This window comes from Sphaeramia orbicularis, chromosome 12 (assembly GCF_902148855.1).
Source record: "Sphaeramia orbicularis chromosome 12, fSphaOr1.1, whole genome shotgun sequence".
In the NCBI taxonomy this organism is placed as follows: Eukaryota; Metazoa; Chordata; class Actinopteri; order Kurtiformes; family Apogonidae; genus Sphaeramia; species Sphaeramia orbicularis.
The window spans coordinates 40746826-40768689 of record NC_043968.1 but is presented as its reverse complement, the minus strand read 5'-3'; the positions used below and the strand labels follow the sequence as shown (position 1 = coordinate 40768689).

At 36.6% G+C, this 21864-nt stretch overlaps 4 protein-coding genes across 7 annotated transcripts; 1 reads left to right on the top strand and 3 right to left on the bottom strand.

Annotated features, from left to right (window-relative positions):
* Window positions 1-1220: 1220 nt before the first annotated feature.
* On the bottom strand, window positions 1221-2398 carry spi2 (Spi-2 proto-oncogene). Its single transcript, XM_030148337.1, has 4 exons — window positions 2296-2398; window positions 2142-2221; window positions 1889-2027; window positions 1221-1528 (listed from the first exon to the last, which is right to left on the bottom strand). Exons 1-4 carry the CDS (start codon window positions 2396-2398, stop codon window positions 1221-1223), a joined length of 630 nt encoding a protein of 209 aa, XP_030004197.1.
* Window positions 2399-2992: 594 nt separating this feature from the next.
* On the bottom strand, window positions 2993-8931 carry spic (Spi-C transcription factor (Spi-1/PU.1 related)). Of its 3 annotated transcripts, XM_030151064.1 has the most exons (7): window positions 7794-8931; window positions 6593-6715; window positions 4821-5036; window positions 4593-4674; window positions 4368-4489; window positions 4185-4284; window positions 2993-4102 (listed from the first exon to the last, which is right to left on the bottom strand). In XM_030151064.1, the coding sequence occupies exons 3-7, from the start codon at window positions 4821-4823 to the stop codon at window positions 3621-3623; spliced, it is 789 nt and encodes a 262-aa protein (XP_030006924.1). In that variant the 5' UTR covers window positions 4824-5036; window positions 6593-6715; window positions 7794-8931; the 3' UTR covers window positions 2993-3620. The 3 variants fall into 3 exon arrangements, with proteins under 3 accessions (XP_030006924.1, XP_030006926.1, XP_030006925.1); XM_030151066.1 differs by lacking the exons at window positions 6593-6715; window positions 7794-8931 and adding an exon at window positions 6276-6323; XM_030151065.1 differs by lacking the exons at window positions 6593-6715; window positions 7794-8931 and having other exon boundaries at window positions 4821-5334.
* Window positions 8932-10558: 1627 nt separating this feature from the next.
* On the bottom strand, window positions 10559-15048 carry LOC115430826 (bcl-2-like protein 13). 2 transcript variants are annotated; one of them, XM_030151067.1, is made up of 2 exons: window positions 14894-15048; window positions 10559-11779 (listed from the first exon to the last, which is right to left on the bottom strand). In XM_030151067.1, the coding sequence occupies exon 2, from the start codon at window positions 11610-11612 to the stop codon at window positions 10842-10844; it is 771 nt and encodes a 256-aa protein (XP_030006927.1). In that variant the 5' UTR covers window positions 11613-11779; window positions 14894-15048; the 3' UTR covers window positions 10559-10841. The 2 variants fall into 2 exon arrangements, with proteins under 2 accessions (XP_030006927.1, XP_030006929.1); XM_030151069.1 differs by having other exon boundaries at window positions 10559-11776.
* A 1871-nt stretch (window positions 15049-16919) lies between these two features.
* atp6v1e1b (ATPase H+ transporting V1 subunit E1b) lies at window positions 16920-21856 on the top strand. The gene is made up of 10 exons (XM_030151070.1): window positions 16920-17026; window positions 17147-17208; window positions 18791-18856; window positions 19640-19749; window positions 19973-20039; window positions 20170-20259; window positions 20349-20417; window positions 20492-20586; window positions 20678-20765; window positions 21092-21856. The coding sequence occupies exons 2-10, from the start codon at window positions 17176-17178 to the stop codon at window positions 21152-21154; spliced, it is 681 nt and encodes a 226-aa protein (XP_030006930.1). The 5' UTR covers window positions 16920-17026; window positions 17147-17175; the 3' UTR covers window positions 21155-21856.
* Window positions 21857-21864: the final 8 nt, after the last annotated feature.

The window sequence follows — 21864 nt, the reverse complement described above, 5'->3', positions numbered from 1 at the left end:
GATGAATGTGATGAATATGATGATTATGATGAATATGATTATCTTTATTGCATGAAAGTTTAAGTGTCATGTACTATATCTGCATGTATATTTTATACTTGAATTACCAGCAGATATATTTTTGATTAAACTTTCATGCAATTAAGATAATTTGGAATTCCCTGTTAGATATATTTAGTTTTTTTTTTTGCCAAAACAGTATTCTGAAATGAGAAAAATTACAGTTTTACTTTCCCTGGAGTACATATGACCTTTTGACCTAAATCTGTTTATCAATGATAATATACCCATTTTGATTTGTGTTATTGTATAGAGTTGTTCAAGAGCTTTAAATTGATATATAACTGGTCTAGAGGTTCAGTATAGAAATGTATAATATAATCAATTTTACTTCCCCTACCCCTAGTTTACCAGTCTATACTTAGGTGATGTAACAATATTACAAAGGTCAAATACGGATAGTGTGAACCAGTTAATTTCATGTTAACATAATTTTTCTGATAGAGTAGGCCTATAGGTATAATAATATACCAAAGAAGTCAAGCTGTAGGGGGGGGTGCATGAGGACCCTTCTTAGCCCATGGACTATTAAGTCCAACCCCCATATGAAGTGATTTGAAATAGGCCTTAAAATGCATTAATAATGGTCTTAAAAAGCCTTCAACTCGTGGAAACCCTGACATTGCAATACTGGATGAGCTATGATTTTTCCTCAGTTTTCAGTGAATAATTATCCACAAAGATAATTATAAACATAATCATTGCTCTCAACTTACACAAAGGTTTTGATGTGATTTGACTCAGGAGGAAACATTTTGTGACTTTTAGAATTTTAGAATAGTTATTATTCGATGTCATTTCAAACATGATTATGATGTCAAATAAGTAACCTAATGTGTGATAGATGCACAATGAAGACAGACACTGGTTTTACTGCTTTTATATTTTCCATGTGGATTTTAAACATTTATTTACTTTATTTTCTTTCTTTTCAACAGCATCCAAACTGATTACTGTTTTAATGTTTAATGACTGTGTATATGTGTTTTTATTTTATTTTTTTTTTTATTCATCACATACAAAACAAACTGAATAGCAATGCAAAATGATGACATCCTCTTTGTTACACTATAAAAGTTAAGTCTTCTTGACATTGAAAAGGTTGCTTTCATCATAGGAATGAGTTTACTGAATATAAATTGTACATAATATACTTTACATTACAAATCTTTGCGGCTACACTTCTGTAGAAGCATCAGAGTGTTTTGGCTAAACCGGTAGGTGAGCTTCTTCTTCACCTTGAAGATCTCTCCAGATCTGGCATAGTTCCTGAGTGCCCGGGACATCTTCTGGTAAGTCATGGGCCTCTTATTGCCCTTTCTCTGTCCCCACAGCGCTGCCACCTGGTCCTTATTCCTGGAGGAGAAGCGAAAAACCCCAGTGGATGTTGGGACCCAGGACACACAGTGGGCCATAGCAGGGTCTTCCAACATCTCAAAGAGAAAGTGAAACAGACGCACCTTTCTACCTGCAAATATTAAATAACAGGAACAGCAAGTTATCCTTTTGTGGCCTCATGATGAAGACTACAAGGAACATCACAGTGAGCAGTGCCAAAACAGTTTCAGTTAATCATTTCCTCAAAGACAACAATTCCCAGAAAATCTCTTCACTTGTGGGATCCCATTTAGTGGAGAGCGTAAAGCTGTAAACACTGTGGTTATCTGATAGATATGTAAAAAAAGAGCTACTAGCTAAGCCATGTACAGCACCATTGTTTTTACAGTAAAGGGAAGGTCTCTTATTTGCTCTCTTGGTATTGTTTCCCTCAGGCTAGTAGCTATTGAGGCAATAACAGTATCTAGTGACCAAAAAAAGGAGAACTCACCACTCCCCGCTGCTGTGGCCTGGTGTTTAGTTAATTGTACTGTTGATTCAGAGTTTGGCAGTGACCCACACTCAGACAATGTCCCTGTGTGTGCAGAGACATCATGTAATGACAAGGGCTGAAGTGGAGGTTTGATGTTCTGATGATGGGATGATAGACAAAATTAAGGGTTAAAGGATTTAGTAGGATATCTTGAGCAAACATGTCTCACAAAGAAAAAACAGAAAATGTAAAACAGATAGTGCGTGCATACAGGTGACTCATAGCACGTCCAGTGTTGCTCATATGAGGCTTCATTCGAAGGCACACCTGAAGTCCAGTACACCTTGTCCGCTGGAAAAGCGAAACATCACTTAAAGAGACAATCAGATCAAAGTACTGACTTAATGCTTTCAACATTTTCTTACCATTTTCTCCAGTATTTTCCCGGTAGTACTCCTCTAGGAATTCTAAAATCACCTCCAAATCTGTCTGTGTGTCCTGAAAAGAATTCTGGTTGAGAAAAATCATCCATTACTGACCACAGTCATTCCTGTATCTTTAATTTGTACTTAAACACATCTTTAAGAAATGTCATCCTTGCAGAAAAACTGTTATTTACCATCACTGATTAGCACAACAGTCCTTTCAGTTTAGGAGAAAACTGAGTTTGAGCCTCTGCTGTACCCAGACTCTTCTTATACCCCCCACACAAGTGTCTGTCTTCATAACACCACACGTTTGGGCTCACAGGAACAATGACCACCATCCCACAAAGCCCAACACCAGCACCAGTCAACCCATCAACAAAGCGTCCCAGCACTGACCACATCCTCCCCGCTGACTAAGATAAGACCTGGCCTGGAGGCAGGCGGCACACAATGCTCTCTTTTCAGGAAAAACACACTTGGTGCCATATTTTTCCTCACAGGATGTGTATTAATTCAATATTTTTTACTCTGCCTGTTGTCATATTTCATGCAGTGTTTCAACAGCCATGTTTTGGACATCAACGCATGTGTCTACTTTGACTTACAAAATCCAGTATGATAGATCAACAAAACCATGCAATAGTGAAAAATCCATTTATTGATCATATTCAAAAGATTTTAGAAAATAAGAGAAACAGCATTTGAAGAACTACAAATAATCATGGCATTAAAATATTTCTAACATAAATAAACAAACAGCTTTTATCAAGAGAAATTTCAGCATGTACAAATAATTATACAGGATGCTTATACCTGGTTGCTTCTTGTAACAACAGGAGGCATATAAAACATTATTTATTTTATAATATAAATTACACAAACTGTAGCTTTGTGTACTGGTGGAAAACATTGTGTTCAAGACCAATGTGGGTGTCTCTCATTGTAAATGTCATTATCATTACAAAGTGATACAGGTAAGAGTTGATGTTTTATGTTCATTTCATCAGTTTAACGATAAAAGATACACGGAAGAACGTAACGGTTGAGTTACCCAGCATTAATTTATTCTTTAAATACAGCTGAGCTGACTGTTGAGTTTACAGTGTGGGTGAAGTGTGGAGACAAAGTACATTTTGTGGCACATTAGCATGTTTTCATTTAAATCTAAGGATATCCTATTTTATATTGTACTTAAGAAATTAAAATGTACAAATAATTTACAACCATACTCCCTTGAAACACAACAAATAATCCTCCTTATTAGTCCCACTGTGACATGACTAAAGTGACTTCTGTCCTTTGTGGCTGAAATGTTGTTCAGCTCAGAGCTTGGTTGTGGTGTGTGAAGTGAAGCTGGAGGCCAGGTCGTAGTCTTCCTGTAGTGGGTAGTGTCCATACCAGCTGTGCCAGTCTGGTGCTGCTGAACTGCAGTAGGTCTGTTCGGGCGGGTGTGGCTGCTGGGGGTGGGCCTCCTCCTGTGCAGGGTGGCAGGGCAGGTGCATTGGCACCTGTGCAGAGCCAAGCCTGTGCAGGATGTCAGGATTGAACTGATACGTGAGTTTGCGGCGGACCTTGATGATTTCACCGGTTCGGCTGTAGTTTCGCAAGGCCCGTGCCATCTTTTGATAGGTCATGGTCTTGCGGTTCCCCTTGCGTTGGCCCCAGCACTCTGCCAGCTTCTCCTTGTTCTTTGAGATGAAGTGGAAGGTTCCACTGCCGCTGTCCGTCCACTGAATGGAGTCACCCATGTTGGGGTCATTCAGAGCTTCATGGAGATATTCATAAAGTCTGAGCTTCTTCCGACCTGGGGATATTAAGTTAATTTAGTTTTATCTAACTGCTGCCAGAGACAATTTCAAGTGTGCTTTGCTTCATAATCTGATTACCTTTCCTCTGTGGTGGTAAGATGGTGTAGAAATGAGGGGATTCTGTCTGCACAGAGTGACTCAAGGAGACCTCAGGAATAACCTGAGTCCAGGACTGCTGCTGTAAGATAAAGACAAGTTTCCTCTATCTGCCTGTATCTCAGTCACATGTCTTCTTTTCACTTTATCATGTGCACTACTTACAGTTGTGTCATTCCAGTCATACGTGGGGGCTGCTACATCAGAAGGGTGTGTGACCAGGCAACAGGAGATCTGACACTGCAGTGATGGCTGCGGTGGACCCAGAGTCTCATAGTATGAGTACTCTAAAAAGATATAAAAACAGTACTCAAACAGTAACAAATACACATGAAATTCAAATGTAGTAGTTGTGTATTATATATATGTATGTGCAGTATTTCCCTGTACCTGAATCATAATATGAATTGTTTGAATGCTGTTGAATCACATCAATCGCATCCTGGAAGTTCATGTCATTGTCCAAGGAAGTCTAAAATATATCGAAAAACATTTTTTATAAAAGACTTTTTTTCACCCAAAACTATCCATATTATATTATTTTGTTGAAAAAGAGCAAAAATAAAAAATGAATTTTCGTTTTCTAATTTATTTATGTATAGCACCAGTATAACTCACCATCTTCTATTCTTGATTGTGTCGTCAGATAAATCTACTTCTGTCCTAACAGGTAGGAACACAAGTGCAGGTGTAAAGTATTTGGAAAGGTACATATATATACCTGTTCACAGTTGTTTACGTCATGATGGAGCACAGCTCTACACTTCTCTTTTTTGAAAGCACAGATCAGATAGACATCTGAGCATCACACTCTCTCATAGTGGAGATCACAATCTGCAAACAACAAAAACCTCTTTTATTGCACACGCGATCCAGGAATACCACCAATTTGCATGCTGAGTGAGATAAGTATGGAATATACACATGCATAAATGGTGGTGTTTAGCGATACAGTTTTCAGTAAATTGAAATTTAAACATACAAACATTTGCATAAAAAGGATTTGTGATAAGAGCCAATTTTTCTCCCCCTTTGGAAAGTATAAAATATATGCCAGTGCTGACTTTACATTCCTCTTTAAAGGTTTGTTAAAAAATAAATCACAAATACAATAATTTATGAATTTAAGAATTTTTTGGAAATACTATTTCTTGTGAATAGTATTTGCTCATAGATCTAACAGTACATAAGTGTTCTGATATGCAAATTTAGCATGCTTGGTAAATTTAAAAAAAAAAAAATTTAATCAAAAAATAAAATCTGAATAGACTATGAAAAAAAATACATTTGCATTTTGCATCCAACTCAGACCTTATGATTTTGCATTGTTATAATTATTTACAGCACATTAAAATCTCTGTTACACACGTGAAACCAATTTGTACTTAATTTAATGACTGAATAAATCCTAATTTTACTTTTTTTCTGACATTCAGCCTTTACTTTATAGTAATTTAATGCTTTAAGTTACATATGCTGCATATAACAGCACCATTTGGGGGTCTTCTGTAGATTTGAAAGCTAGATTCAACCTGTTAATGTTTGAGTTTTGTACCTACTTCATATATTTTTTTATTCTCTTTAATTTATTGTTTATTTTCACAAGTGTATCACTAAGTCATTATGGCAGTCAAAACAACCTCAGTACTTTGCACCCCTCATGCATATGAACTAATTCTGGTGCTGAGGCTGATTTCAAGTAAAGTTAGTATTGTTTGAATTTCCAATTGGCCAGCGTGTCATAAACAGAGCTTCAGATACATGAGATTGTAAAGGTTAATGGTTAAGAATGCGATGATCACTATTATATTCATCCTGCACCTTTTTTCATAAAGCCACCCCCTCTTCAAATAAACAGAGGCTTTTTGAGAAGTTCATTTATCTCAGGTGTACAGTTTTAAATATCAACTGACTCTTGGGCCTGAAGTTCCCCTTTCAGCCTGGTTAAGAGTGATGGCAGTCAGGCCTGAGCACTGAGCTGGAAACAATATGGAAACAAAGACACAGAGATGCACAGATTATCGCCATGAAAAAAATATATACATGATGAGGGTGTATTTTCATGTGGCTCACCTCATCTTCTGAGATAAAAATCCTTTATGTATCCTTGTTCAGTTTGATTTTACCCAGTAAAATATGTGATGTTTTTTAATTTAAAAAAAACACGCTGTCAGAGTAAATTACGGTACTGATAGTGTGTGTGTGTGTGTGTGTGTGTGTGTGTGTGTGTGTGTGTGTGGGTATGTGTGAGAGTGTGTGTGTAGGTGTGTGTGTGTGTGTGTTTGTGTGTGTGTGTGCGCGCATGCAAGCATGCAAATGTGCATGTGAGTGATTACCTGTGTGTGTTTCCTGCCTGTGCAGCACACTGATAAAAACAAAGAACCACAAACCTCATCCTCTCTCCTACTCCGTCTTTCCCTCTTTCCATTTGGTGTGAAACTCTTGTCAGATCAGTTCCATAAATTACAGACCACAACCTTTCAGCTGCAGCCGGAGCCTTACATTGTATGCAGCTGTTGACGCTGAGTAGGATAAGGACATGTTTTTAATGATTTTAGGTGTATTTTTCCTCAAAATTGTACAATTACTGATGCTGTATTATTATTATTATTCAGAGGTACTCCATCCAGAGTAAATTTAAGTACTATTATTTATCTCGTTTACAGTCTTGGCCAAAAACTTTGACAGTGACATAAACTGACTCTTTGTGCAAATGTGAATAACTTGCTTATAAAATCTTTTAAACCTTTTATAACTGTTCTTCAGTTTACTTCAGAGAAATGTAGGGGAAAAAATCGAGAAAAAGAAAAGGAAGCAGGAAATTTAGTGAAAAGATAGTTTGTGTCATTGGTAAAACTTTAGGCCATAACTGTATTCATTATAAACAGTTTCACATTTAGATTTTCCAATGGAGACCTGTTGGAGTTGAAGAAGTTAATATATTTTTAATATTGTATGTGGTCTCTCACAGATGAATGAAATCATGAAAGTAATTAATATTATTGTCCAAACATAGAAAAATGTCTTGAAATTATTAACTGAAAAAAATTAGTAAATGCCCTGCGATGAACTGGCGACTTGTCCAGGGTGTACCCCACCTTCGCCCCTATGTAGCTGGGATAGGCTCCAAGCGACCCCTGTGACCCTAGTGAGGATAAAGTGGGTTCAGAAAATGAATGAATGAATGAAATCAGTAAATTAAAAACACAAACTGGCAAATACATGAGTCATAAAATACAACAAAATACTGACACTCCAATAGCATTTAACTGAATATTCACACCATTCAGTCTACAGTAAAACCATGTTTGTTAGAAACTACTCACCTCTAGGCCCAGAGGATCTCTGATTAATTATTGACTCTGAAGTTTGTTTCAGATTTGACTAATGTTTTTTTGTTTTGTTTTGTTTTGTTTTGTTTTTTTTGCTAATGTAAACAGGAGAGCCTCAAACTTAGCTAATTTTATCAATATTTCAAGAGTGGATAATTGCATTAATGACCTAATATCTGTGCAGCATGTACAGTTGTGTTATTTATTGCCACATAATTTATATGGTGTATGTGCCTGAATGTTCAGCTGTTACACTGACCTCGTAACACAAACCCTGTCGAAATCCATGAATGCTCCTAAAGAAGATGTTTTTAGTTACAAGAAGCCCTTTCTGGTTGAAAAAAGGTTAAATAGATAAATAAAAATAATGTACTTGTGCAATTGATTTACTTAATTAAAAGAGTAGATGCTAAACTGGTGACAAAAACAGCAAACATTGTTTTTTTCTATGTTTTTATGTCATTGGCACTAATACATTTTAGACATTACTTTATTAAAATGGTATTGCTTCCATGACTTTACTGTAATTTTCCTTTTGATACATTTAACTGGTGTTGTTTGGCAGTGATCAGGTCAGGTATCAGGAAACTGAGGTATGATATGTGGTCAGGTGTGTGTGGGATATGTTAGAAGGAAAAAAAAAGACAGAGATTAGTGTGTGATGGTGCACTCATGTGTTGTTTAACAGAGCAGGTATAGTGCAGGTTTATTTGTCCAAATAAAGAAGGACTTTCCTTCCCCTTCTTAATTCAATAGCTGCATGCATGTGGGAACGGCAGGCAAACCGCAGCACAGACTGAGCCCATTGTTCTTCTTTATTTACTGGCACTCGATGAAAATCAAGAAGTGTCAAAGCCACTGATGTATAATCAGTCTATCAGGTTGATGCTAGTGTGACCACAGAGTGTGATCATGTCCATGTCATGGTTAATAAAACACTAAACATAATCTGCTCAAGTACTTTTTATTGATGTATATATATTTATATAGATTCATAATACAGGCAAAAAAGTTACACCTGTTACCCTTACCCATTTTGTCTCTGTTGGTTATTTAATGTTTTTCTTAGGTTTTTAAATGATTAAATGTTACTAAATTATGGGCATGTAATCAGCTACACATGCCTATCTGTGGTCATCCTTTCAGTTGCACACCTCTGGTGTTTCCTGATTCACGTTTCATAGTTTTCATGCTGTATTACGGCAGTGGTGTTGACTGAACAGCAGGTGGCAGGATGGAGAAGTTTATTAGAGAGTATCTCCTCTTACACTGGTCTACAATTCTGTAGAAATGATCTGCCTCAGAGATTAGATGTGTGATATCATCCATGCTTTAATAAGATGATTTGGAAAACAAATGACAAAAGTGCTGGATAGCTGATATTTTCAATGTATATGATAAAGCAGGGGTGTCAAACAAGCAGCCTGGGGGCCAAAACCGGCCCGCCAAAAGTTCCAGTCCAGCCCACGGGATGAATTTGTAAAAATTACACTTCAGATATTAACAATCAAGGATGTCAAACTCGTTTTAGTTCAGGTTCCACATATAGGGCAATGTGATCTCAACTAAAATAATAGCATAACAACCTATAAATAATGACTCCAAATTTTCTTAGTTTATTGTGAAAAACATAATATTACATTACACCTATAAATAATGACAACTCCATATTTTTCTCTTTGTTTTAGTGTAAAAACTTACATTAAATTATGAAAATATTAACATTTACAAACTATCCTTTAACAATAAAATGTGAAAAACCTGAAATTTTGTAAGTAAAATTTTAACATTATACTTACTGTTATTAAATATTCTGTGCCTTTGTAGATCCAATCCATAATATGCATGTTTAAATAGTAAATTGAGCTGTAATATTGTTAAAATTGCACTTATTTTTCTCAAGAAATCTCGGGTTTTTTCAGGTTATTCACATCATTTTTGTTTGGATAATCTGTAAATGTACATATTTTTATTATTTAATTTTGATTGCACTAAAACAAAGAGAAAAATTTGGAGTCGTCATTATTTACAAGTTATTATGCTATTGTTTTACTGGTCTGTTCCACTTGAGATCAGTTTGGACTTACTGTGGCCCCTGAACTAAAATGAGTTTGACACCCCTGTGATAAAGAGTTATTAAACATATTTCTGTACATTTATACAATAGATTTATAAATATCCCACTAGAGAGAACCTGTAAAGCGAATGTGTTGTAACATACAGACAATGTTTTGAAATGGATCTGGAAGCTCTGGCACAAACATTCCTTTTGAGTAAAACCCATTCTCTTATTAATTCTCAGAATTTTAGTTTTTTTTTGCCAAGGCTTTATCTCAGAAACTACAGCCAACCAGCATTTTGACTTAATATTTCTTTATTCGTGAATAAAACTTGGCAAAGTTTTGTTACTTCTATTCTGGAAAGTTTTTACTGAAGTGTAACTGAAAAAAAGAACAGTCTACCCTCAGGTCACAACTCAACTATTTTTCCACATATTTCTGTGAATTTTTAATTAAATCATCTTTTAAAGAATGAAGACAAAGAAATGGTTTGTCTGGCTCTCTCTCTGGGGTAATGCAGAGTCACGGTTTATAACTTTTAAGTTGAATGAATTTGTGTTGTTTATATGTTTTTGTTTCTGGTTATGTCACTCAATGGGTCAAACCTAAGAACTCTATTTCTAAGTGTTAGAATAAAACACTATAAATGCATATTATGCTCAGAAAGTTAGTTGAACATTTTAAAGTTCTATTTTAGGGTACAAACTGCAACTTTGGGGTGTTTGATATTGTGTTTTGTTAATGTCATTTACTGCATAAAGCCAAGATATGGACAGGCATATTTAAGTAGCCAATGCAGTGTTTGACCAAACATCTTACTTGAAGTTGCATGGACGTATGCACTGTGACATAGATGGCAGATTATAGGATGTGTGTAAACGTAAAACTTTGTGTCTGAGTCATAATGTTTTATGTTGTTCTGTTGTGAAATAATGACACACACAATAACACAAATATATCAAAATCACTTCAAGTTTCAAGATTCTTTAAAATTCTACATGATTTTACATTCCTAGTTTACAATTTAAAGATTTTTTTTTTTTTTAGATTTACTGAAAACAGAAAAATAAAGGCCATTAATTCTGCTGTGAGCTGAGGTAGCACAAAATTATTCCAATACATCAAATTATTTTAACTACAATACAGAGTAAAATCCAGAAGTGGGAGAGTGAGATGGAATATTTCATTTGGAATAGATTGTCAAAATGTACTTAATAAAAGTAAATGGGGATTCAAAGTGACATTTTTCACTTTCTACAGTAGGCCACAGCTCCATATGCTACTACACCTATAACAGCCACTAAAGCAGCGCCTCCACACAGCAGCATCGGCAGCTCAGTGGAGCTCGAAGGTTTGCCAGTTTTGGGACTCGAGAACTGTGGCTCCGGGGTCTCAGCTGTCACCTGCGAGGTTTTAACTGAATGTTCCTCTGCATCAGAGAGAGAAATCTGTGAGAATTTTAAGTGGTCGAGTGTTTGACTCTGTACAGGAGGCTCCGCTGCCATCGGTGCAAGAATAGAAGGAGGATGGAGGCCCTGAGCAGACAACAGCTCCTCTGCTTCGAAGGATCCGGTTGTAGGGACTGGTGTGGATGTGCTGGAAGGTGGATCAAGCTTCACAATAGGCAGAGGAGGCAGGGCCATTGGGGGAACCACTTGCATGAACTCTGCAGGCTCTTTCTCCATGTGAGGCTCCTCTGCTGACACCAGGAGCCCCTCAGTTTCAGGGGCTTGGAGGTCCTGTTCCTCCTCCCTGAGCTCAACCAGCTCCTTTTCCCCACCCAATACACTTAACACACTGGTCTGCATCTCCTCATCTTCCTCCTCCTCCTCCTCTATTCTCCTCCTCTCCTCCTCTCTGGACTCTGCTGCTGCCCTCTCCGCTTCTTCTAGCATCTCAGCCTCCTCACGCTCCAGGTGGACCATGTCGGAGTTGGAGGAGTGGTTCTCCTCTCCAGCCAGGACAGCACCCTCACTACTGTCCAGGCTCTTAGTGTCCTCAGGGTCTGCGTCTCCCATTGTGGACCATGACTCAGCCAACAGGCTCTCGCTCTGCCAGGGTCCAGGGCTCTCTGTCTGGGTCAGAGGCAGAGCAGCATGGCTGGGACTCAGGGACCTGGCCTCCTCATCATCTCCGCCCGCCCTGCTGAACTCGACTGGGGCCTTTCCCTCCAGAATGAAGGCTGCTGCAGAGGGAAAGCAAATCATATTAGTTTAGCACTTTAGTCCATTATCTTACTTTTAAAGTAAGTAAAAAGCTGCTGGCAGTGGTAGATCACACAGGTGATATTAATGATATAAACCAATGGAGACTTTTCACATAAGCACTGGACTTCATTCACAAGTTTGGGAAGTAATTAGTTCCATGCTAGGATGTTACAGAATTAAAACAGACAAAATAAATGACATTGTAATCAGTAAGTACCACTTAAAATATGAATGAAATTAGGTTTAATCAGAATCTTGGTTTTCACAGATCCACAGTTGTGGAAATATTTATCAGACTTTTGAGACAAAGCAGTAACAAATGTGAAAGTGTAAAGAAATAAAAGCATTCTTGTATCTAAATTTAGGTTAAAATTTTGATTCAAGATACATGAAATATTTGGGGGGGGGGGGGTTAAATACAAATTTCACAACATGATATAATAAAACAATTCAAAGGACTAATACTGAATTTCAATTTAAAAAATCACACTTGGTCTAATTATTTCCAAAGCTGGTGATTACAACTGATCCTTGCAGTATATTTTGGTGAATATGTTTTAAAATCCAACAATTTCAAGCCTAATTTCAGTTAAACTGAATGAATGTTAATAAAGTTTGACAGTGTTGCATACTGTTGCAAGGTTTAAATGAATAAAACTTTTAAGCCCATTCAGTTTTTTGTTTAAGTTGTAAAAGGTCATCAGAAAGTCAAAGGTGACAAGTTATATTACTCTGAAAAAGTGATTGGAACAGTTACATTACATAACAAGATGACAAGTCATCTGTAACCTATTACATTCCAAAAACATTCCCAACACCACTTTTTCATTGTGTGGACTCAACTGCAGATGAATATTGTTGCACTGTTTGCCAAACAAGTGAAGAAGTCACTTTTACTACATACTACTCATGAAGAAGTCTGTGTCAATGACATGTAAATTACTTTTTTAGTTCCAACAAGTTGCTCAATATTTTGTCTCAGTTTGTATTATATATCACACATTATTGCTTTTTGAAAGACTGTATCTTTCTAAATGATTTGTACAAACCTATGGTCCCATTCTCAAAATTGTGCACAAAGCAATTTCCTGCAAAGGATCAATAAAGTATCTATCTATCTATCTATAGTTCCTTAGATAATAGTCATGTGTAACATGACTAAATGCTTCTCCATGTAACAGGTCTGTGAGTGACATCCGTGAGACTGTGTTTGGAAAAAGTTGCTCGCTGGCTGCTCAGTTTTGCTGCATCTGAGTCTATCTATATCCCCCGACCTGCATATCTTGCTATCTTTAGGCTTTATATACATCTCCATCTGTTTCTCAAGGAGTGGAAGCTATTTGAGTGATTTGACATGATGTGGGAAATGATCAAGTTAGGAGCATAAAATGAAAAGCAGGTATTCATAATGTATTAAATGGAATTAAGTGTAATTTTAATACTTTAAAATATTCTTATTTAAACAAATAGTTTGAAACCCCTATGCATGTACAACTGTTTTTTCTCAAGGTGACCCTTTTGACCCCTAGCACTACGTCTGAGTTTTGATGACAGAAAGTATTCAGCGCCCTGCCCACCCCAAAATAGAAACTCACTCACACTTACGTGTTCACTTGTATCATGTTTAGTTACAACACATAGCCTGTGTGTTTAATATCTGCTCCCTAACGAGGACAAATCCCTTAACAGCCTCCATGGGGCTTGAATATCTGTTACATTTGCAGTTAACCTTACTTGAAGTGGTGAATCTAAAAGTTCAGATGTGCTATTGACTTCTAAAAGCAAAGGTAACAGTGCTACTATTGCTAACAATTAGTTGCTGAAAAAAAAAAAGAAAAAGGGGGGGGGGGGGGCACATTAGATTAAATCTTGTGATAATAAAAATGTACAACTTAATTTAAAATCATAAACAGGATTCTGTCTGCCTGTGTGTCAGGTGTCAGGCAGAATAAATTATGTAAATTGAGTTATAAAGTGACTGCATTCAGAAACATTTTTGACTTCAAACCACAAGTTTTAGATTACTGTATTTGATTCCACCTCAGTGCTGTTTTAAAGAACACCTCCACTCACAAAAACATAAGAGATAATTCATAACAAGATCCTATATAACTGTAAGAATATGTAGGGAAGTATCAAGACTAGTACTGCTTTGCTATATACATGAATGGTGAAACACAGTTTCTTTTGTGCTGCCTCAGAGGTGAAAATAAAATCCTTTTCTTGTTACGCAACAGCTGGTACCTTTTTTGCAAAATCAATAAAACACCCAATTTGGCTTTGCATAAGTATTTCCCTTACAGAGCACTGACAAAACTAAATACCCAGAGGTTTTTGTAACAGCCGTCAGAGCTGGTAAATCTGTTTTCCCTCTATAATTTAGATTTCAAATAAATAGTCTGATTGTTTTAGTAGTGCTTTACTGACTGAAATGCTTGCTGTCGTCTCACTCCAGCCCTTCCCAAGTGAGCAGACTCTGAAACAGACGCCTCAGACGTCACTGATTTAATGACCAACTAGCTGCCATATTGTCTAAAGTGCTGCAGACTTCAATCCCACTAACACGGCTGACCTGAACATTAAAGTTGGCCACAAAAAGCCTTCAGATCCTTCACACATACCAAAGCTGTGTCTGTGTCTCTGCTGAGAAACTAATCAACTGTTCCTCCTCTGTGATCCTCCTTGACTTACTGGCCTACTTGAGTAATTGGATCCCATTGATCCCGTCCAAGCAATAACATATTACAGTAAATGATAAGTAAGATTCAGGGCAGTCTTTGTGTGCTTATATATGAAGGAGACTTTGCATGAACAGTGATTTTTAGGAAAGGTCAGTTTGAATGTCAAAGTTAGAGAATTGGTTGAATTTTGTGTTTTATATAAGGTAACATTTTGCCCTTTGCTGCATTCCTCTGTAGTAATCCTCACACTGTCATGTTTACAGACAACATAGGTAAAAAGAATTTGATACACAAGACTAAAAAGAAAATGACATTCTGTATTTGAAACACAGTCTGGTCCTGACCTGGGGACTGTTGTACATTTTGCTAAAACTTTAAGTTACCTCAGTAAAAATAAAACATCCAGCATACCTGGGTCTTCTTGGTGCGGTGCTGAATAATTTGCTAGATGAGATGCAGAGGTTTAATGGCACAAAGTGTATTCAGACACGAAGACAAAAACAACATGCAGGCAGACATGCATGCTAGATCTGGCAACCTAATACAAGATGGACAAGCTGTGCTAAACTCTCTCTCTCTCTCTCTCTCTCTCTCTCTCTCTCTTTCCTCTCTCTCTCTCTCTCTCTCTCTCTCTCTCTCTCTCTCTCTCTCTCTCTCTCTCTCTCTCTCTCTCTCTCTTTCACCCACCCCACTCATGACATAACAGCTGGTCGCTGAGCAGTCTGTGTGTGTTCCCCACGTTTTCATAGTGTAATGCAGGAAAACATTGACATGGGTGGAAAAGAAACATTTAGCTCTTAGAGTCTAGACAAGAGACTTTAACCTCGGTGTTTGTTGTTGAAAGATCAACAGAGGTCAGTTGTTTCATGGAGGCTCACAGTGTTCTGTTCACTGTCCAAATAGCAGATTATCAGTCAGTCCACTGTGTGGTAAGTCTGAGTGGAAAATGCATGTCAGACAGGGAGAAGAGCTATTTGTTAAGCTCAACTTTCCAAGATCTAGTTCCCTCTGCTGGTGAGACATATGCAAGACTGGAAATTCTGGCAGGAAGCTTTAATTCAGTAAACTCTTACACCACCAACATATTTGTTTGTCCTTTTGGTTTTAGTTTAGTTTCACTGAGTTTGCTTTTCAAGAGCAGAGGAGTTGAGTTGACTATTAAAATGGCACCTGGAATCAGTTTGGAGCACATAAAGAAAAAACAAACTTACAAGTAATGGAACAACAAAGGGAACTACTTCAATAAAAGACTGATAGATTACAGCAGGTTTGGATTAAAAAAAAAACATTGAAATATTGAACAGAGCTTGAGTTTTCCTCCAGAAACAAAACGACAGATAGAGAGACATGCATGCTGACCACAATGTTCATCTCATACAGCAGGCTAAGGGTCGTTTTAAGAAATATTAAGGTGAACTGAGCATATTCTAATAATTTAATAATGAGATGTGAAACAATTAACCAGAAATAAAATTAAGAGAAAATATTACTATATACAAAAAAGAAAATAAACAATATAATGAGTAATGATAATTTAATAAGAGGGAAAATTATGATTGAATTATTTATTTTAATTAACTTCTCTTGAATATGTTACTTTTCTTTACTTTCTTTGTCATTTGTTAAAATTTCTTTCAAAAATGAATTAAATTATCCAAACATTATTTTTGGTAAAACAACATTTTACATGGAGATTTACAAAGACAGCAATATTCCTGGTAAATCTAAACAAGCATATGCAATGCTATCACATGCCATTTTGTTGCAGGGTTTAAAAAAATCATAATATTTTGCTAGGCCAGCACATTAAAAAAAAGGTGCCACTATCACCAATTGCTTGCTCCTGGAGGATTCTGTTGGGCCAGGTGTCTGTGAATTGACATATTAAGAGTCATCATGACCAGCTCTCAAGGTAAAGTGACATGAGATAATTTTTGTCATGACTTGGCCCTACACAGATTAAATTTGACTGACTGATTGATTGATTGATTGATTGATTGATTGAATGATTGAATGATTGAATGATTGATTGATTGATTGACTGATAATATCATATAAGCAACACCACATTAAGAAGCTGACAATATTCATCAATGACACAAGACAAAGATTTCTCCAGTTAAAGTCACCACTTACAAAATCGGATAAATATTTTGCTCTGGGATAGAATAAATTAGATTTTAAGATGAAATGAACCTCTAATAGTAACGGAAATATATGTTATAACCTATCATAGAATTAATGTTGTATTTCATTCTGTTTCTTTCATAGATAATCATAAACATTATGATAAATTAAAGTTATATATAAATTTGTAGCATAAGATAAAGTGCATTTCATGTATAAATTCTTCTTAAATAACTTGATAAAATGACCATTCCTTTTTTCTCTCCGACAGTTTAAGTTTCCGGTTTTTGCACATGATTAGCTACGTAACCGGAAGTAAATATCACGTGACATCGCAAATCAGCTGATCCTCCGTAGACATCTTTACGAGTCACGACTGCAGCGATTAATTCAAACCCCCTCATCCGTGATTTTTAGGTAAAGAAATGTCCGACTAGAACTCACATTATTTTTAATAAAATTAGTTTTTATCGTTTGTCGGGTGTGGCCCTTCCATTGGGCTTAATGTTTGTGTTTATTGTCTTTTTGTCCTCACAGGCCCGGGCGGATATTTGACAGCTGCAACCATGGCGCTGAGCGATGCCGATGTACAGAAGCAGGTAATGAGCAGTTTTAACCTTCAAAATGACATTTCACCAGGAACAGGAACACTCGAGCCGATGTCTAAGCGTCATAAGTGTGTTATTACAAGACGAAAAACGCTTCCGCTTGTGGTGATATTGTGAAAATAGTGTTGGTGGAATGTAATGACATTGAAAGAGTTACAGGATGCTAGCATTGAAAGTAAAACAAATAAAAGGCATAACGCACTACGAGGAATGTTTTGACTGGGCCTTTTATATGTAGAACTACTAAGTATATCAAAATCATCTGGTGTTTTGACGTTACTGTTGCAGGAGAAGTCATGGCTGACATGCAGAGGGACATATTTCCAAATGATCACATGATAAACACATGCCAGGGCCTAATGCGGAACAAGAGCCAGTTTCATACAGATAGTTTAGACTGGTCTAAACTATTCTCAGCCTCAGTTGTCCTCCCAGATTTGTAATTTTCCCCCCTACATTACCTTTTAAATACTGTACCAGAATTCTATCAATAAAACAGTTGCACCTCTGTCTGGTAGTAAAATCTGTATGGTGGAGTGAACAGATCAGAGCTGAATGGTCTGAAGTGGTGGTACTTTTAAACATGATGTTCATTTACCCATAATTCAAAATGAACAACTGCTTTGCACTTCAGATAGCTATTGAACCTAGAAGATGTGTTGAACAGATACATTTAGCTCTCTGAAGTCAGACGGTTTTATCAAACACAATCAAAAGTCAAATAATTGGTTAGAACTAAGGCAGAAAAAGGTCATTTAACAAGACTGGACATTTTACAAATCATCTGTATTTGTAGAATTTGACTCACATGGTAGCTGATGTCTAATAGCACAACTGGACTGACTTTGAAGGAAAATCCTTGAAAAAAATGCTACGAAATTTGTCTGGAATCACCAGATTTTTATATTTTGTTTAATTTTCAGTTTTATATTTATTAATTAATTTATTTCAGTTCAATGTCCAGTGCTAAAGGTTTGTTACTTTATATATAGTTTTACATTGACATTTAATTCAGCAGTTATCCAGTTCAAGAAAGCAAAAATTGTTGATTTAGAACAATTTCGGTTTTTCCAGGAATTGACATTAGGCAGTAAAATAGGTATGTACTTTGCCCTGCTCCATACTACTGTCATTGTTTCTTCAAAAATCCTCTACCCATCTAACTCTAATCTAGGGCTTAGTTAAAGTCTACCTTTGTGAAAATGACTCATGGTGTGAGCTACTGTCTAAAACATATGAACTCCAAAACAGGCCACAGAAGTAAACTCTACATAAATTCTAGGTTTGTAGTCAGTCTTTATAAAGAAAATGGAAAGAAGAATGTGTCACCATAGTGGCAAAACCAGATGACTCAATGAAATCACAGCAGGGTGACAGATACTCCTGACTTTCAGTATGATGGAGCTGACTCTCTGCAATATCCTTTATCTGAATATAACAACAGATAAAAATCAAGTGTCGAACTATTATACATATAAAACCCCAGAAGAACTATGCCTGTAATTGAATGTTTCTGATAAGGATGTCATATTTTCCTTATTAATTGTCATAATGTTGTTCTTTATATCTACAGATCAAGCATATGATGGCCTTCATTGAGCAAGAGGCCAATGAGAAGGCAGAAGAGATTGATGCAAAGGTATAAACACATGCACCCGTCACATTTAACCACACAGTAATGTACACAGTAACGGTAGTAGATCATTGGTCAGTATGAAGTGATTCCAGAAACTGCTCCAGTTTGACTCCTATATATTGTACATTTAGTGAAAATCAGGCCCGTGCAACGTGTTTTGAGTTGCCCTATCAGTCTAGTCAGTGTACTTAGTGCTACAATGCCGCCCTTAGTGTTGTTAAATCCCCAAAGTGATAAAACTTTCCACCACAGGGGGAGCTAAATACACAGTACAAATGTGTTAGTGAACCTCAATAAGCACAACTCAGAAAATCTATGGTTCTTGAGAACTGAGCAACTTAACTCACCAGTATTGCTATTGGCATTCAGGTTTGTTGTATTCCAAGTCATCTGGCCTTCCGTTTCAGTGACAATACCTAAAAACACCACTCCCCACTAATATTTGGGTTACGATACTTATTTTCTGGAGTGAGTGATGGAGATTGAATTGAATTCAAATAAAGAATTATCCAAAACTATGTGATGGATCTTTTTTTTTTTTTTTTTTTTTTTTTTTTTTTTTTTTTTTTTTTTTACATCAGATGTCTAGATTAGACAATTTAAACAAATTTCTTGAATGGGAAAGTAAAGTTGATCCTGATCCTGAGTTGGAGCTTTATATAATTTGATATGTAATCTTGTGTGCACATAACCCTGTTTAAGTATCACAAATTTAAAACAGCAGAAGGGAAACAAATTGACTTTCGTTATCACTCGCCTTTAAATGAACTGTATCTTATCATTTAGGCAGAAGAAGAGTTCAACATCGAGAAGGGCCGTCTGGTCCAAACTCAGAGATTGAAGATAATGGAGTACTATGAGAAGAAAGAGAAGCAGATCGAGCAGCAGAAGAAAATGTGAGTCATGACTAGACATCACAGGACACATGTTCTCTGTTAGTTTGCTTTTTTAAGAACAAAGGAAAAGCTGTGTGTGACACACGGCTTCTGTAATTTTATTTAGTTGTTTCATTTTAAAGTGGCTGTTTTGTAAACGTCTCCCTGGTTTGTGCACAAAGCACAGCGCTACTTATATATATATAAACACATCTAAAGTGTGCGTTGTTTGTGTGCTTTACAGTCAGATGTCAAATCTGATGAATCAGGCTCGACTGAAGGTCCTGAAGGCCCGTGATGACATGATCTCGGTAAGCTGTTGTACATACTTCTAAAATGGACAGTAATATTTTTTGTAAATAAACTAAGACTAATGAATTATGTGAATAATAAAGCCATGGGATGGTGTAAATAATCTCTAAATTTATCTTTTATTACAAGGAAATGCTGAATGAGGCCCGCCAACGGCTTGCTAATGTTGCAAAAGACCCTGCCAGGTATCCAGCTCTAATGGATGGTTTGATGTTGCAGGTTAGTATATTTATTCTAACTGTCTACATTTGTTTTTACATTGGACAGTGTTCAAGGTTTGCTAACATAACACTAATCTTTCATATCAGGGTTTCTATCAGCTTCTGGAGCCAAAAGTGACCATTCGCTGTCGTAAGCAAGATCTTCAGTTGGTACAGGTGAGGAATATTTTCAAAAATCTTTGTTAATTTATTTTTCTGAATTAAATGTGTGGTTTAACTGTTGCTTTTAGGCATCTATACAGAGGAATATTCCTATATATAAAGCAGCTGTTAAGACCAATCTGGAGGTTCGCATCGACCAGGACAATTTCCTCCACCCAGATATGTAAGAGTCATCTAATTTAGATACAGATTTGAACAAAGGTACATTTCTGTTATAACTAAGTTTGATGTATTTTTCATGTTTCTTCTTTCAGCTCTGGAGGCATTGAGATCTATAATGGCGATGGGAAAATCAAGGTGTCCAATACCCTGGAGAGCAGACTGGACCTCATGGCTCAGCAGGTAGGAAATGGAGCAATACCTGATTTATGCCATCCAACTTTAATTTCTTCCACTTCTAGTGATGAAAATTGAATAAGGGTAGCTTTTATAATATCCACTGGGTTGTATTTTTTCTACATAAGAAACCCACCATTACATGCTAGTTTTTGGAGACATGTTAGTCTCATTAATTGTGTGTTTTCACTGATTGTTATTGCAATGATATTGGGTCCCAGAAATATTTAAATATAAGAAATTTTAACACTCCTTAAACCTCCAGAATCTACTTTCCATCTTAAAAGCCATATTTCTGTATTTTAGTATTGAGGAGTGTTCTATATTTGCAGATGATGCCTGAAATCCGAGTGGCTCTCTTCGGTGCCAATCCAAACCGCAAGTTCATGGACTGAAAACATCCACTGTATTAAAGCAGAACTCTACTTTTATTTTTATTTTGTCATATGAAAGGTATCATTCCTGTCTGTGAAATGAAATTCCAGCTCAAAAAGAGATGCATTGTTGTTGTGTGATGTATTGCTGTATTTTTTCCTGTGCATTAAGGGACATAAAAGATGTGTGTCATGGTTACTGCACAGTTGTAGTGACTGGTTTACTCTGCTGCTCCTGTCGGAGAGTTTCAGTTTACACCGACTGGTCAGGGACAATGGGATTGGCTGACTGGCTGGGTCTTTAACAGGTCGCTCTCAAATTAGATCAGTCTTCATGACAAACACAGCATTGGAGTCACAATTTTCAAGTTTCATTCACCTCTCCCCCACATAATAAGTTGCTTGGGGCATTGTGTTGCTAATGGGTGTCTGCTCCAACCAATCAGAGATAACAAATAGTATCCTAGAAACAAACTGAAGACCATACATGACCTTACTAAGTTAATTTATTGATGTTACATCAACTGTATGTCATTCTTCTGTCATGATCTATCAGAGTGGGTGATATCATTCCAGAGGGCGCACTGTCTGTATATGAGGTTTCCAGATTAAATTATATGTATGTGTGATTGTGTTTTGTTTTTGTTTTCTTTTTTGATTGTGTATCCAACTGAAAATGTTATATTGTGGAAATGTACAACATAATAAAAATATAAATCATTAGTATCACT

Coding starts and splice junctions, on each gene's coding strand:
- spi2 (XM_030148337.1), bottom strand. CDS start 2,398: ATGATTTTTCTCAACCAGAATTCTTTTCAGGACACACAGACAGATTTG. Junction 2,222..2,295: donor GGAAAATACTGGAGAAAATG/GTAAGAAAATGT, acceptor TCGCTTTTCCAG/CGGACAAGGTGTACTGGACT. Junction 2,028..2,141: donor GGACGTGCTATGAGTCACCT/GTATGCACGCAC, acceptor TCCCATCATCAG/AACATCAAACCTCCACTTCA.
- spic (XM_030151064.1), bottom strand. Junction 4,490..4,592: donor CAATTCATATTATGATTCAG/GTACAGGGAAAT, acceptor ATATCTTTTTAG/AGTACTCATACTATGAGACT. Junction 4,285..4,367: donor ATGACTGGAATGACACAACT/GTAAGTAGTGCA, acceptor TTTATCTTACAG/CAGCAGTCCTGGACTCAGGT.
- LOC115430826 (XM_030151067.1), bottom strand. CDS start 11,612: ATGGGAGACGCAGACCCTGAGGACACTAAGAGCCTGGACAGTAGTGAG.
- atp6v1e1b (XM_030151070.1), top strand. CDS start 17,176: ATGGCGCTGAGCGATGCCGATGTACAGAAGCAG. Junction 18,857..19,639: donor CAGAAGAGATTGATGCAAAG/GTATAAACACAT, acceptor CTTATCATTTAG/GCAGAAGAAGAGTTCAACAT. Junction 20,766..21,091: donor TGGACCTCATGGCTCAGCAG/GTAGGAAATGGA, acceptor CTATATTTGCAG/ATGATGCCTGAAATCCGAGT.